Consider the following 14909-nt stretch of genomic DNA (forward strand, 5'->3'; position numbering starts at 1 on the left):
TCCCCATGTTAATGAACGGGACATGGACCAAACTGGAAAGTCAAATCTATACGTCAAATACATTTTTCTCAAGGATGTTTTTTTGTCATTTCAGATAAATCTTCTCAAATGGATATATGTCCAAGAGTTCATTGTTCCAGTAAATTTGGTTTAAATAAGTTATTTGAGGTTATAAAACGTAATTTTTTAAAACTTTTGACAGTCACATTGAGCCAGTTCCATAAGCCCCAACGTGTGTATTAATACAACTTCCCAAATCTCGCTCGTTGGACATCTGTAAAAAGTTGAAGGTTCAACACGCGACACAATGAGGAGACATTGAACTACACACGGCAACACCACTGAGGACAAACAAGTTTAACTTAAACAAGCTTATTTTTAATGGATCAGCAAAAATTGTTTGAATTTCCAAAGAGAACTTGCGTAACCTCCCTCCCACAGTTACCCAGTGGCAAACGTTACACGACGTTACAGAAACGCTTCCAACTCAAAGAAATCTGCATGCAGGAAAAAAAAAAGAAAAAAAGAACCAAAATAAAATTCAACCCAAATAAGGAAAAAAATGAAAATAAAAAGTAAAATAAATCGGACAAAAACACAAAACACATCAATAAACAGGACATACTGTATAATGCCGTTCTCTTGGCTGGAGGAGAAATTCAAACGTTTCCGCTTCGGCTCGTCAGAACCGACAGAATATTAAACTGGTAATTTTTAAATTGGGTGGATGTGGCTCCGCCCACCACACAGCCCCGCCCCTGTCTTCCATATAAGGCACAGGACAAAAATAAACCCCCACATTACAAAAGGAGCTGGCCACGCCTCCGTCACTTGGTAACAAATCGTAAAATGACCGAATATGGTTAGACAACAGAAAGCTCACGTAATGTACAAAATGTTAATCCTACATTTGTCTTCTTCGTTTTTTTTTTTTTTAATTATTTTTTATTTTTATTTCCTCTGACTGAAGGTGAGTGCTGTGGGTTATAAGGGGGGTGGGGGTGGGGTTAAGAAGGTGAGGGGTGTCCAACCAGGTGAGCTCAGGCAAAGGAAATATTAAAAACATGAGCTTGTCTTTTCACACTTTTTTTTTTCTTCTTTTTTTTCAACAACCTTTAAAACAAATGACAAGAAACGTGACTGGATTTCTCTTTTTATCAGAAATAAAAAGGATCATCAGATGGAAAAAAAAATATGGTGGAGTGGGAGGAGGAAGATGGTGGAGGATGGTGGAGGAGGAGGAGGAGGGAGGAAAGGCGGGGGAGGAGGAGGATTAAACAAGTGAAGTGGTTTATTGTTTTATTCTGATAAAAGAGAGAGAGAGAGTCAGTGTGCAAGAAAAACTCATGAGACAGGTTAGAGGGCAAGAGAGTTAGAGTTAGCCGTTAGAGAGAGTGAGAGAGAGAGAGAGAGTCGCTGTGTGTCGTGTGTCGTGTGTGTGTGTGTGTGCATGCGTGCGTGCGTGCGTGTCTGTGTGTGTGTGTGCGTGCGTGCGTGCGTGTCTGTGTGTGTGTGTTAGTGTGAGTGAGACAGAGGAGTTGTTCAACTGCAGCACTTGCTCTTCCAGCCTGTGACTCCACTTCCACTGCTGATGTCGACGTTTTCACTGTTGGGCTCTTTTACAGGCGTCTGACGAGGAAAACACAAAAACATATACAGGTTAAAAATTTAAAATGTGCAGGAGGACGAATGGACATCATGATGCTCTGACTTACAATTTACTTAGAGAGAACAATATTTACATCCAATGCTTCAGATGCTAAAGCTAACGACACCCACCTGGCTTTTGTCACACTTAAGAAGCTGGAAACAACATGTTTGGTATTTTTGCTTGGATAGAATTGATCAAATATTGAAATAGTTGCCATCAATTCTCCGTCTATCAACTATCATCAATCAATCATTTCAGCTGTTGGCTGAATTTTACCAACCAAACAAAGGTGTATTAGATTCAAATCGCTCACTGCCCCTTTAGTTGAAGATTCAAATGAAAGAACCAATGGACCAATCACAGACAACACGCACCTTTCTGAGTATGTCTTCCGCTAACGTGAGGAAAGCCTTCTCGATGCTGATGTTGGCCTTAGCGCTCGTCTCAAAAAACCTAATGCCGTGCTCCCTCGCGATCTGTGGAGAGGAGAGAGAGAAGGTTCAGTCCAGAAATAACATGCGGAGAACGGAGATCAGGTGTCACTGGTGTTACACACACACACACACACACTCAGTAGGTAGGTGTGTGAGTAAGCAGATCTGTATCTGATGTTGCTAAATGTTCAGAGTGATGGACACGTCTTCACTTGTTCGGCCTGAGGAACAGCGAGTGCTCAAACTGTTTTCTAACAGAGAACACGGACGATGAGAACATGAACGATGAGAACATGAACGATGAGAACACGAACGGTGAGAACACGAACGGTGAGAACACGAACGATGAGAACACTTTTCTTTTTTTTTTTAAACTAAAAGTTGGAAATAAAATGTCACCACTTTATCATTTTAATCCTATTAGACATTTTTTATTAAATTATGTGATATAATTAGTGTATGAATTATTGAGTTATGGCCAAAGAAAAATGCGTTTGACCTTTTCACCACCAAAATCGTCATATTTGCCGTGTGTGCAGGAAAAGGTTGACGGAAGTTGTTGTTGTGGGACCAGCTGAATAAAAGATACATTTAATAAAATCCCATGCTATCAACCCACCAAATCAAAACTTCAATCTTCTCATTGACTTACTAGAGACGAGTTGAACAACAGACAAGAGATGAAGTTTGAATGTGGTCAGTGATGGAAATAATGCACATCTGGAATTATTAATCTATATAAATACAGTTTGAGACTCATGTTTAACAGCTTAATAAACATCTACTGTGGGATAATTCATTTTAATGTGCCGTTGTTTATCATGACTAACAACATGTTGGAATTCCTCAAGATGAATCACTGCAGAGCAAATTAATTCCTGGCGTTGACAGTGGGGTCGTGCAGATACATGATCACGGTGATTGATAATACCAAAGACGACGTTTGCCTCGTTTTTTTCCATTAGTGTTTTAAATTATCATTATTGGAAGTAGCAGGATTAAATACACATTACCTTTAATCTGCCCCACGCTACAGTTTCACGTCTATATCTCACACATTTAACACTCCAACCTGCTCCCAGGAAAACTAAATACATAATTTATTGATGCATGTTTACATTTCTGTAAAGAGTTCACACGGCTCATGTACCAAGATACCGCCGACAGAACAGCCCTTAAGGCTCGTGAAGACGCACTCTCTCTGTGGAGGCCATGTTTTTACATGTAATTACACCAATGCCCAGTTTTTAAATCTATCTTTAATACTTTGTGTGTTTCCCAAACATCGTGGTTTGTCTGTAAATTTCTCTCCCGCAACGTCAAAACTGTGTTTTTAACTTTTAGAGCAAATAAACAAGTGTTGTCATGTGAACGCAACACTGCTCTCAGTACGTCTTCAATATGTCAAACAATACAACACAAGTGCAAAGACTGCACCGTCTCACCTGCTCCCCCTTGGCTTTTGGTACGACCCTCTTGTCCTCCATGTCACACTTGTTGCCTAGCAGCATCCTTTCGACGTCCTCATTTGCGTGCTAGAAAAGGTAAAGGGGGAGAAAAAAAATTGATTATTAGAGGACTCCAGCAACATACAATAAGAAGGTTATATGTTTACAATTCAAATAATGTAGTGGCCACTAGGGGGTGTGATGGTGAGTGAGTCAGACACCGTCTAGATTTTACTACATTAATGTTCTGTGCTTCTATTAATTATTGCATCTGTCTGTGTCAGAACTGCTAAGGGAGTCTGGTACCACATGAACTCCCTGAAGAGATCCATTACTGATCAATCCAATAATAATTTTCTGAATGCTTTGATCTAGTAACTGTTAAAAAAAAAAAGAATGTAAACAAAACCAGTCTCAAAAGGAAAAAGGATCAGGGTTTTTATCCTTGAAATATTTGCAAAGGTAATTCAATAATTTTCAAAATAGCTGCTGATAAATTTTTATGTCAATCATCAAATTATTGAGTTCTTTCAGTTTCCTCTTTGGGCCTTTTAAAAACTGTTAGAATAAAGAAGAACGGCAACAGGTTATTTTCCAATTATTTGTTTCGATTGATCCACAAATCACCTTGTCTATAAAACAAGTCTTGTCTTTGAAAGGTGACGTCTTCAGGTTGTCTTGTTTTGTCAAAGATGCTCAGTCAAAAATATAAGAGCTGCTCCAAATTTTGAAATTTTGAAGCTGAAATCAGTGAAAGTTTTTTCTTTGTGGTTAAAATAAATAAAACAATGACACCATTATAATAGCGGACACGGACACGCACACGCACACGCACACACACACACACACACACACACACACACACACACACACACACACACACACACACAATATGATCAAGGCCCAGTTCCTAGTTTACAGGAAATGCAGCGAGTTTCCTTTTCCCTCGACCAAACCTCTTTAAACAGCGAGGGTGAGAAAAAGGACAAAGAAAGAGTTCCCGACGAATGAAGCATCCGCCGCTTCACTCGACAGCCAACACCTTCACATGCTGTAACACTATAGTGTTTCGTTACACCCTGGAATAAATAAGGTATACATAATAATGGGGACTATTGATTTATAGGTTTGATCTGGAATGGATCCAAGAAGATTTCCTGAGAGATCAGACAACAGTATTAACACAAAGGAACCGAGCGCTAGAGATTAGAGGTCTAATGACCCACAGAGGTGCATGTCGCTCTCACAGAGCGGAGCAGCAGGACGGTCTGACCATATGTTCCAGACAGTTTGTCTTCTGAAACATCAGGTCTGTTGGAGACGGAGGTCACTGAATGACATTAGTCTGCACGTCCTTTCCCAGAAACACAGAAAGTGATCTGCCTCCGAATGCTGCGTTCACACCCAATGCAAAGAAATACGTATTAACACCTGGACTGATATTAATCACGTCAACTTGCTCCTGCTAAAAGTCTGACGATAAAACTGAACGTCTGAAACAGCAAACATGCCACAGAGTCTGGACGATCTGTGACACTGTTCTACTGATACGAAACAGCTCTGACGGCAGAATGAGCCTGGTGCATGCGGACATCTGGCTCGGCTGATCCGCGGGCTACTTCGCCACGTCGGCTGCGTCCCCTTGAAGTGTCCGTCGCTTTGTCACGACGACACGGACAAAACGAGAAGATGAAAGAGGAGCGTGAATGCTTTAAAAGAAAAGCCTCATAAAAAAAAAACCTGTTAAGATCATTGCCGAGCATTATAGACCTGCATGACGCTGCGATCACTGAGCCTGTGTGTGTGTGTGTGTGTGTGTGTGTGTGTGTGTGTGTTTTATATACCTCGTCAATGTTGCGCAGCCATTTGCTGATGTTCTCGAAGCTCTTGGCGTTGGTGATGTCGTAGACCAGCATGATGCCCATGGCTCCTCTGTAGTAGGAGGTGGTGATGGTGTGGAACCGCTCCTGTCCCGCTGTGTCCCTACACACACACACACACACACACAAGGAGGACATTTTATTATTTTGTATTCATCATTTTTTTTTAAATCTTCTCTGCACCACACCTTAAATTGGACATAAAATATTAAAGGCAGGGTTTGAAAATGCGTATTGGCCACACAGGCTTAAACACGTTTTGCTCAAAAAGTAAGAGAAGAAAAAGGAGAATTAGATTATGAGTCAGCATAAACAACCATTAGATGATGGATCTACATTTTTTCTTAATAGCTCTACTTTGCTTTTATTAAGTGAGATAATGTGACTGCGTTCTTTTTGGCACCGACCGTCATTGAGGGTCAATTAGGGCTGCAGCTAACAATTACTTTCATCATTGACCAACATGCTGATAGACTTTTCTATTCAGGTTACAAGTTATTTTTATTGCATCATCTAGAATAAACATACCACTCCTTTCATTTTTTTCTATTATGTTTTTTTCTCTCCTTACTTAGGGGAAAGCAGTCGTGCAACAAGTGCGCACTTTGACCCACTGTCAAAACGTATTCATGTTCACAATGTCTCCTTAACCTATCGCTCAATATCTCCCAGAATTCAAGCTGAGGTTCTGTTTTCACTGTACTTGCTCTGTGTGACTCATAGTCCCCAGCCCACAGATATTCAGTTTACTACGACAGAAAGTTACGAAAATCAGCATAAAAAAAGTTTCTGTTTTGGTTCCTTACAAACTCTCAAAGAATTGTTTTTATCGTCAGCAGGATTTTCACTGTAATGTGTGTTCCTTTTTCTTTTGTGGGGTCTCTCTCAGACAACAGTGGGTGTGGATGTGCAGGTGTCCCCGTCGTCTAGATAACATTGAAATGATTAAACTTTGAATGAATAGACTCTTTGTCTGCTGTGGAGGAGATGTTCAGCTTATAATAAAAATTTTAAAAATGACGAAGTATTGATTACAGTTTTGTGAACCGACCGTGTGTTGTTTTAGAAGACAACTGTACCTTCATAATTATGACTATACGTGCGCACACACACACACACACACACACACACACACACACACACACACACACACACACACACACACACACACACACACACACACACACACACACACACACACACACACACACACACACACACTTCAGTTTAAATAAACTGTCAAACTACCACTCTGATAAATCAAAGGAGTTCACTCTGGACTCAAAATGATTTAAATGGATGAAGATGGTGATCTTCCTTAAGACACTAGAGACTAAAGAGAATTGATCCTAGTTTCTCCGGCGAGCTTCATTTTTAAGAAGCAAAAAGAAGAACGCGTACAATTAATTTTAAAATTACAGAATATTTATATGAACTAATGTTAATAATCAATTAATATCCAAGTTCTTTTACAAATGAAAACATCTGCTCTTCAAGTCTTGTCAAAACAGTCGTCCCATTTCTGAAACTAAAAAATATTTATAGGCTCCAAACCAGTAAATATTTTGGTTTTTCCTTTTCTTTCTTTAAATAAAAAAAAAGCCTCAGTGATGTTCACTCATCAAAGAACTTAAATTTTTCTGTTGACGGATTAACAAACGAATGTTTGCAGTCAGTCGCAACGTACGATCTTATGAAATCACTATGATAAAAAAAAAATTTGGTTTCATATGTTATGCAAAAGAAAATGTCAGATATCAAGTCATTTCATTTGGGGGAAATTCTGGTGCTGTGGGGTAAAAGGATGAGCCCGACCACAGACGTCCTGGCGGACTGATGACCATTTCCTGTTCTAACATATTTCTGGGCTTTAGGGAGAAATGTCGAACAGATGTTTCACTATGATGTAACGACCCACAGAAAGTAGAGGCTGCACTCAGAGATGATTTTCTTTCTCTTTTTTTTAAGATGGTGTCATTTTCAGCCCTGCACATATAGAAGAACATACAGACCCTTGACACGGGTATACAAATAAAAAAATAGACTTCTCGTAAGGATCCGCTGACTCACCAGATCTGTAGTTTGATCTTCTTTCCTTGCAATTCAACAGTTTTGATCTTGAAGTCAATTCCTGTGAGACAAAACGCAGATATTAGTTTATACATCCATCATGAAAACGATTTCGGGCACAAGCGGCATGTGAGGAAATGGGGGGGAACAGACAACTGAACGAACAGAGGCATTAGCGCCCATGTAAGAAGAAACAGAAACCCGCTGACAGAACAATAGAGAATGAGAAAGTGAGTTACAGCTGTTTCCATCGGGGAGACAATGACAGTACGTCTTTCTCTTCCTGATCCTGCAGTGTCATGCCCGGACCTTGAGCCCATCAGCGGGGACACAGTTGCGGGATCAGCAGCTGGCCAACAAAGAGCGTGTGCACAAAAAATAGGTAACTGAGCGTAAATCGGGTTCAGGCAGGAGGAGTGAGAACATGCACCAGGACTTAATTCCGTGAAAACCTGCGTAGCTGGTTTGAAACATTATATGTACACACAGATATTTTAAGTATGCTATTCATATCTGACGAAGAGTTTTCGGTGAAGTGAAGGAAAACACTCTGTGGTGGGAGAGCATAAAAATAACCAACCGTTCCGCAGTGGAAAACTTGTGGAGGCTAATTTTTTTATTCAGTTTCCATATTCACTGGACTTTGGATTTCATTGTATTGGACACAAAGATGCAGAGCAACGTGTTCCGATGTTTCCTTTCACCCAGACACTTTCTCCTTGGCCCTTTGTCTCTTATGTTTAATCCTACTTGCTTTGTGCAGACCGGTACAAAGACGTTCAATTTTTTTTTCCATTTTCTGAAGTGCTACGACGGGCAAGTGATCCATGACCTTGAAACTACTCGAGTTGTGAACTTGACTCACGTGAGCACAGGGGAATTAAAAGATTTCCGGCGTGGCAAACCTGTAACTGACAAACCAAAAGAAACGGTAAATCAATTTGTAACTGAATCTGGTCAAAACAAAGTTAGTAATCGACCAATCTTACCACCGGTTTATTGTTTCAATTATTTATCAAGGGCAGATGCAGATTAGTCGTCTAATGGCTTCATCTTGAGATCTGGAAACTTATGATGGTGCATTCAAGTTTTTTAATAAATGAATCTACATCTTAAATTATTGTTAGTGCCACCCTAATGCAAAAGATTGAGACATTGTGACACATACCAGATAATAATTGCAGCAAAACGTAGATGCAAGTCAAGTCAAGGCAAACAATGTCACAGAGTCTGCAGCTATAGATTTTCATGATTAAGAGATTAAATCTATGGTCAATAAAATGTTGATAGAGGTTCCCGTCACAAGTTTAAATGTGCAAAATTGCTTTTAGCCCTAAATATCTTATTTATAATCAAAAAGCAGCAACTGGAACTAGGGAATATTTGACATTTTGGAGTTTTTTTCGTCTCATTTTATGTCAGTTGACGAGTTGATTTCCTGTTTCGGCTCTGAAGTATCATGTTCACAATTTTTGTGTGTCTGTTTCATAAAAGGCCTGTTAAAAAAAAAGAAGGGGTTTTCACTTTTGGCCCTATCTAGTGTAGCTGTCAAGTTCCGCTCCGGTCAAAAAAATGTTGGTTGTTTGAAATGACCTAGAAACAGCTGTGCTCTAGGTGGGGCAGGGCCATCGAATAATGAAGGAACTGGCTGCCAAAAGAATGACTCACAAAATATCATTCACACCCCAGAGAGAGGGAGGGAGGGAGATAAAGAGTTGTGTAGACAGAAAAAGGGACAACAGGAAGGAAGGAGATGGAGGTTTTGCATTGAAATACAGCTACGTTTGCCTTTACGTTTTGTTGCTAAAAAAAAAAAGTTAAGCACTTCAAATCGTTCTCAGCACGGATCACGTGATATGACTGTGGTTCCTAGTCAAACAGTTTTTTCCTTGGTGAGGTGCACTGGCAAGTTGTCAGGAAAACGTGGACATTGTGCAATCGCAGCATTGACACAGTCACACTTCACCAGAAGAGAGAGAGAGAGAGAGAGAGAGAGAGAGAGAGAGAGACGCTTTCTACTGCCGCCGCATCTGAACTGGACGTCTTGTACAGAACGTACATGGTTTATGAGGCGTCTTTCTTTTAATTCCTTCCACCACTGTGATTTCCACGAGTCGCTCCGCCAGTTTCCATGCAAAATTCATGATGTGTTGCGGAAACGGCATTTTTATAATGCAACATTATGCACAGTCAGCACTCTTTCGATATGCATAGCATTTGATATGATATTAAAAAGAGGGGGAGGGGGTGCAGAGAAAGGGACAGGGGGGATTTGGAAGAGAGGATGAGTGACTGATGAGAGAGGGGGGTTTTCCAGTTGGGGGTATTTTGAGAAGCAGCTGTGCGTGTGTCTCCAAAGGTATGAGGCACCGTGTCAGAGGAAGAACATACTTCTGTTTCTCGAGCGCTGCTTCTGCTCTTCTTTCTTCCCAAAGTTCATTTCCGCTCTGACCAGGTCTGAACCTGGTTGATATGTAAAAAAAAATTCCTGCAAACATTCTCCAAACGCAACACCTCTGTTGCTGTCAGATGGAAAAGAAACTCTTCATGTTTCCCGCCACAGCGACACGGAACAGTCTGGAAATGTAATATAAAAATGAGGAATTTAATATCTCTGGTCCGAATTCGGGACGATCACTAATGTCAATTAAGATAAACAATTCCCTGGTCGTCTGCATTCTGCTGTTTTGAATGCAAATTTGTTCTATTCTTCTAGTTTGGCCGAGCCTCTCTCTCTTTAAAAAAAGATGCTTTATCAATTTACCCACTATTTGCTGCATCGCGGCGTTTCGATCATTTCTCTACACCAATTTGTCACATTCACCGATCATCACAGTGTGCCAGGACAGTGACAGGAAACCACCGATCGTATTGTATCGCTGACTGAGTGAGAAGTTACCACTAGGCAGAACATGCTTCTGAAAAACCCCTGGCTTTTTCAGAGGGAAAACCAACAGGGATTCACTTCCCCCACAGAGGGAATACGTCAGCTAGGCAGGGTCCAACGCAACCAGTGGCCCAATGGCCGAGGGCCAGGAAAGGTTTATGCAGGGCAAGTTGACCAGTGACTGGCCCACTAGTGAAAAAGACAGTCGCTCTTCTTTAAGATCCCACGAATGTGCATGGGATCCTAAATAAATCACCTTTGTGGCATGTTGAAAGTAAATATACGTTCAGAACTAAAATTGATCTGCTAATTATAGTGTTTAGACCGGACACGTGACTTGTTATTGAGGGTTTCAACTTAGCCATGTAGCCAGTAGCATTGAGCTTAACAGTTATAGTAACTTCTGAGGCCATTAGAAGGTCAAGGGTTTATATAGAAATGTGAAAATACTAACGCCCTCATACGCTTGTCAATTTCAATCAATAACCACTGGCGCCCAGCTGTTTCTTTATAATCTGCCATGATCAGATCAAGAACATTACTGCTCACCGTAAGCTCGGGCTAACACAATGTCGACTTTTACTGTAGCCGCCGAGTGTCTAGTGTTGAGCGTCGTGGGTTCAGCACGCAGACGTTTCTTGCATCAAACTAGAGGCAACATAAGTGGTGATGTTTCGTAATGTTAGGTTTCGTTTTAATACAGCTCGGAGAGCAGTCCGAACGTGACACGTGTCTTCACAGGGCTGTAATGTCAAAACGATGAGTCGGTCAAGAAGGATGCATTTCGTTTATTGTCCCCGTACTTGACAAGTTTGTGGACTTCCTCAACATTAGAGATTTTTTGCATAAGGCTAGGGTGGATAATAAATATAATATTTATTATGCATTTTCTCATAAATGTCTCACAGTGTAAGGGAATTGTTATTTTTATACTTCAAGTGTCATGATAAATCTGTAAAAGTAAAAACTCTGATCTACTGGCCAAGTGGGGAAGCGGTTAAATATTTTATGTCCTGCATACTCTTAACTTTGTACAGCTCAGCACACGGCGTGCTGCTTTGTTTTGAGTACAGATGTAGACAAAGACAAGGGGAGAGTGGATCCTGTGACGGGACGACAACTGTGTTGTAGTTTTTTTAACAGGACGGCTCTTGAGGAAACCACTGACAGCATAAGGTCGGTTAACAGTTAGTTAATTTACAGTTCCTCAAATATGATCCTCTTCACTTGCCTTTTTTGGACAAACTGACGTGAGCAATTCCTAAACTACATTACATCAATGGTTGTTTCAGTCAAGCACCGTATTGTCGACTATGCCCAATATTTACCTGAGTTTTTGGAAGGATTGGTAAAATTGAGCGTGTTCACAGCAGTGACATCCAGTATCCGAGCACGAGCTTCGCTCGGACAAAGTTAATCATTCAACAGCCGGTAAACCACAAAATTAATATGAGTGAAACTTGAAAAATACCACCTGCACCTTCTGCAAGTGCACGCAGGCACTGAAATACTTGACATACTGCACCAAAATTGCAGTTAAAGTGCCCGCAAGGAGCAAAGGTCACCACCGGTCTTTCCCCTGGACTGATTCGTAATCATCGTGATCTTGTTCATTGTTCGACAGCACAGACTACGACTACATTCGAGAAACACCACAAGAGTGTGACTCTGGGTCGATAGGTCGACAAAGCAAAGCCGAAACCATGACGAAAAACATTGACAAACACATAAACGCCTTCATGTGACGGCAGGTCATGGCTCGTACCTCGACAAATCTAATCTAGCCTGGATGCCACTGGGAACACTGTTGCCCCTTATGGCTGTGCGTTCTTATCCATACGGTCAGGGAGGTGTTGTCTGTCAACACATATAGGTTACGAAAAACTGTAACGCTCAATCAAGAGATCAAGGATACGAGTGCACAGCAAAAAGTCATCTTGCTTTGGCTTCAGCAAAGCACATCTAATGTTACATTATTACTCAGCAGCGCTGATCTTAAGCAACTGGAGTAAACAGAGCCTTTCATTTGGGCCGTTGCAGGGATTTGACATAACTTGACACTTGACTCATGTGAGCGTGGTGATGATGATGATGGACCGGACGCATGCGTAGAGGACGGAGAGAGAAAAAAGCTGATGATGCCACCATGATGAACTGTTTATGGTTCTCCTCTGAGCAGACGTGGAAAGTTACTGCTGGTATTTTTACTTAAATATACATCGGGCATACTTGTATTTCTGTATTTTTCCAATATACGTTTCTTGCTTCTTCTACTCGTCTGCATTCCAAAGGGATTTCTTACTCCACTAAAACATGATCTGACAGCTTCAGTTATTGGTTCAGACTTGAGATTCAGAAACATTTGGGCTGTAAAGAAATGATTTATTACCCGACGACTGAATATCATTCAAACTTTCCCACAGCAACAGAAGACACCTTTAAAAACATATTTATTTTTAATCTCCATCCGTTCATAAGTTTGAGAAAAGTCAAAATGTGGTGGAGAGAAGCAGCTAAAACGGCGAAATGTTGCTTGAAAAGAGTCTTAAAATGATGTCAAATCAATAGCATACATCACATCAAATGTCTGTGATGTGTATGTTTTAGTGAAAGCATTTTGTGAAGCTACTTCTAAAAGGTGCTACATAAATCAAATTATGATTATTATTATTATCATTAAAATGGTAAATACAATATCAAAAATAACAGCTGATACATTTTCTTCAACGCAGCCAACCGATTCATCCATAGAACATATGATCCATTGTATTGAAAATGCACTGTGCAGCATTAATGCTGTTTATAGAATAATGTAGCAGTTATTATGAACTAGCTAAAGGTGTTATCCATAACAGGGGCGAATCGATAAAGATAAATAGATTGTTAGTTCGATGCAAACGACAGATTTTTAGTTCACGGCCCTGCACAGCGGCTAGCTAGCCTAGCTAGCTTACCCAGCTACTGACATGACAGCGATTGCGCTAGTTTCCGAAACCGGTTCTGCTTGTCAATACTAACAAACAATAACAACAACAACAACGACACATGTGTTGTTGTTGTTAAAGCCCCCGGACATTTTGTGGAGGCAGACGAAGAAGAAAACGACAAAAGGTGGGGGAAGCAGACCGGAGCATTCAAATCAAAGAGATCGTGAAGCTAGCTACACAGCTAGCGTCCTAGCTAGCCCGCACGGGGCCTGTGCGGTTAGCCGCCAATGCTGTTAGCCGGTGCATGCTAATAGCATTGGCGGCTAACTGAATTTGTCAAGCCTGCCATTTCCAGCTGAGGGGTTAGTGTCGGGGCGAGTCGCTGTCAGCCCCGGTCAGAGTCAGACACAAGCAGCGGCAGCACCCTCCGCCTCCCCCCGGTCCTCCTCCTCCTCCTCCTCCTCTTCTTCTTACCTATGGTGGAGATGAAGGTGGTGTTGAAGGCGTCGTCGGAGAAGCGGAACAGCACACAGGTCTTCCCCACGCCCGAGTCCCCGATGAGCAGCAGCTTGAACAGCAGGTCGTACGTCTTCTTCGCCATTGGAAAAGCGGAGGAAAAAACTTGTGTCCACCCAGATAGAGATGACCCCCCCCCCCCAAAACAAAAAAAAGATGGAATAACCTAACAACGGCCCGTGTGCACGTCTGAAGCCAGCTCCTTCCGGTCCAGCAGACACAACCGGTCCTTTTCTTCCTTTTTTGACTCGTTCACAGTTAAACAATCTGGGATTTGTTGTTGATTAGCTTGGAGGAGCTAGTTGGGGCTAAAACACGCACCCGAATCCGTAGACGTGTCCGCGACGTGAATGTTCCTCTGTCTCTCTCTCTCCCTCTCTCTCTTACAGCATGAGAACAGAAAGCAACAAGCAGGATCTCCTCCTCCCGGTGTGATTCCTCTTTTCCACTCTTTCTTTTCTCCCACACAGTCGGGACAAAATGGCTCCTCTCTCTCTCTCTCTCTCTCTCTCTCTCTCTCTCTCTCTCTACCCCCGACTCACTCTTCCTTCAAACTAACTGCAGCTAATTCAAATTCTCGGCACACCCCGTCATTCCAGAGCGCCGCCGCCGCCGCCACAAGCTCGACCGAGAGACGAGTTCGGGGATATAAAAATCCGGCAAAAGTCAAACGCGTGTCAATTTCGCCGCTAGTGCGAAATTATTACTTCTTTTTTTCTTTCTTTTCCCCCCCTCTGGCTGGAGAGATTAGAACCGAAATGTAGACGACCGCCGTCGCCTTCGAATGGGAGCCTCCACGGCGACACCCTGCACGAGCACAGCCGCCGCCCCTTTCCCCGCCCCCTTCTGTTAATTTCCCCTCCGCCGATTGGTCAGTGATCCCTTCAGTCCAGCGAGCTCCCCAAAGTGATTGGCTTACGCTCCGCGAGCGTTGAGAGGTACAAGGGGGCGTGTCTTAGATTGACAGAAAGGGGCGAATGCAACTGTGTACGCTGCGCCGACATTCAGGCTCAAATCTCCATTTCCTCGTAATGCCGCACGCGTATCTGTAGATCCAACATGGCGGCCAGTTTCGTGCGTATCGCCTAAGCTGAGG

At 41.9% G+C, this 14909-nt stretch overlaps 1 protein-coding gene across 1 annotated transcript; it reads right to left on the reverse strand.

The window, feature by feature from the left end:
- Window positions 1–356: 356 nt before the first annotated feature.
- On the reverse strand, window positions 357–14625 carry rab10 (RAB10, member RAS oncogene family). The gene is made up of 6 exons (XM_035618445.2): window positions 13772–14625; window positions 7484–7544; window positions 5378–5516; window positions 3531–3620; window positions 2026–2127; window positions 357–1629 (listed from the first exon to the last, which is right to left on the reverse strand). Exons 1-6 carry the CDS (start codon window positions 13896–13898, stop codon window positions 1543–1545), a joined length of 606 nt encoding a protein of 201 aa, XP_035474338.1. The 5' UTR covers window positions 13899–14625; the 3' UTR covers window positions 357–1542.
- Between the last annotated feature and the right edge of the window lie 284 nt (window positions 14626–14909).

Source organism: Scophthalmus maximus, chromosome 18 (assembly GCF_022379125.1).
Source record: "Scophthalmus maximus strain ysfricsl-2021 chromosome 18, ASM2237912v1, whole genome shotgun sequence".
In the NCBI taxonomy this organism is placed as follows: domain Eukaryota; kingdom Metazoa; phylum Chordata; class Actinopteri; order Pleuronectiformes; family Scophthalmidae; genus Scophthalmus; species Scophthalmus maximus.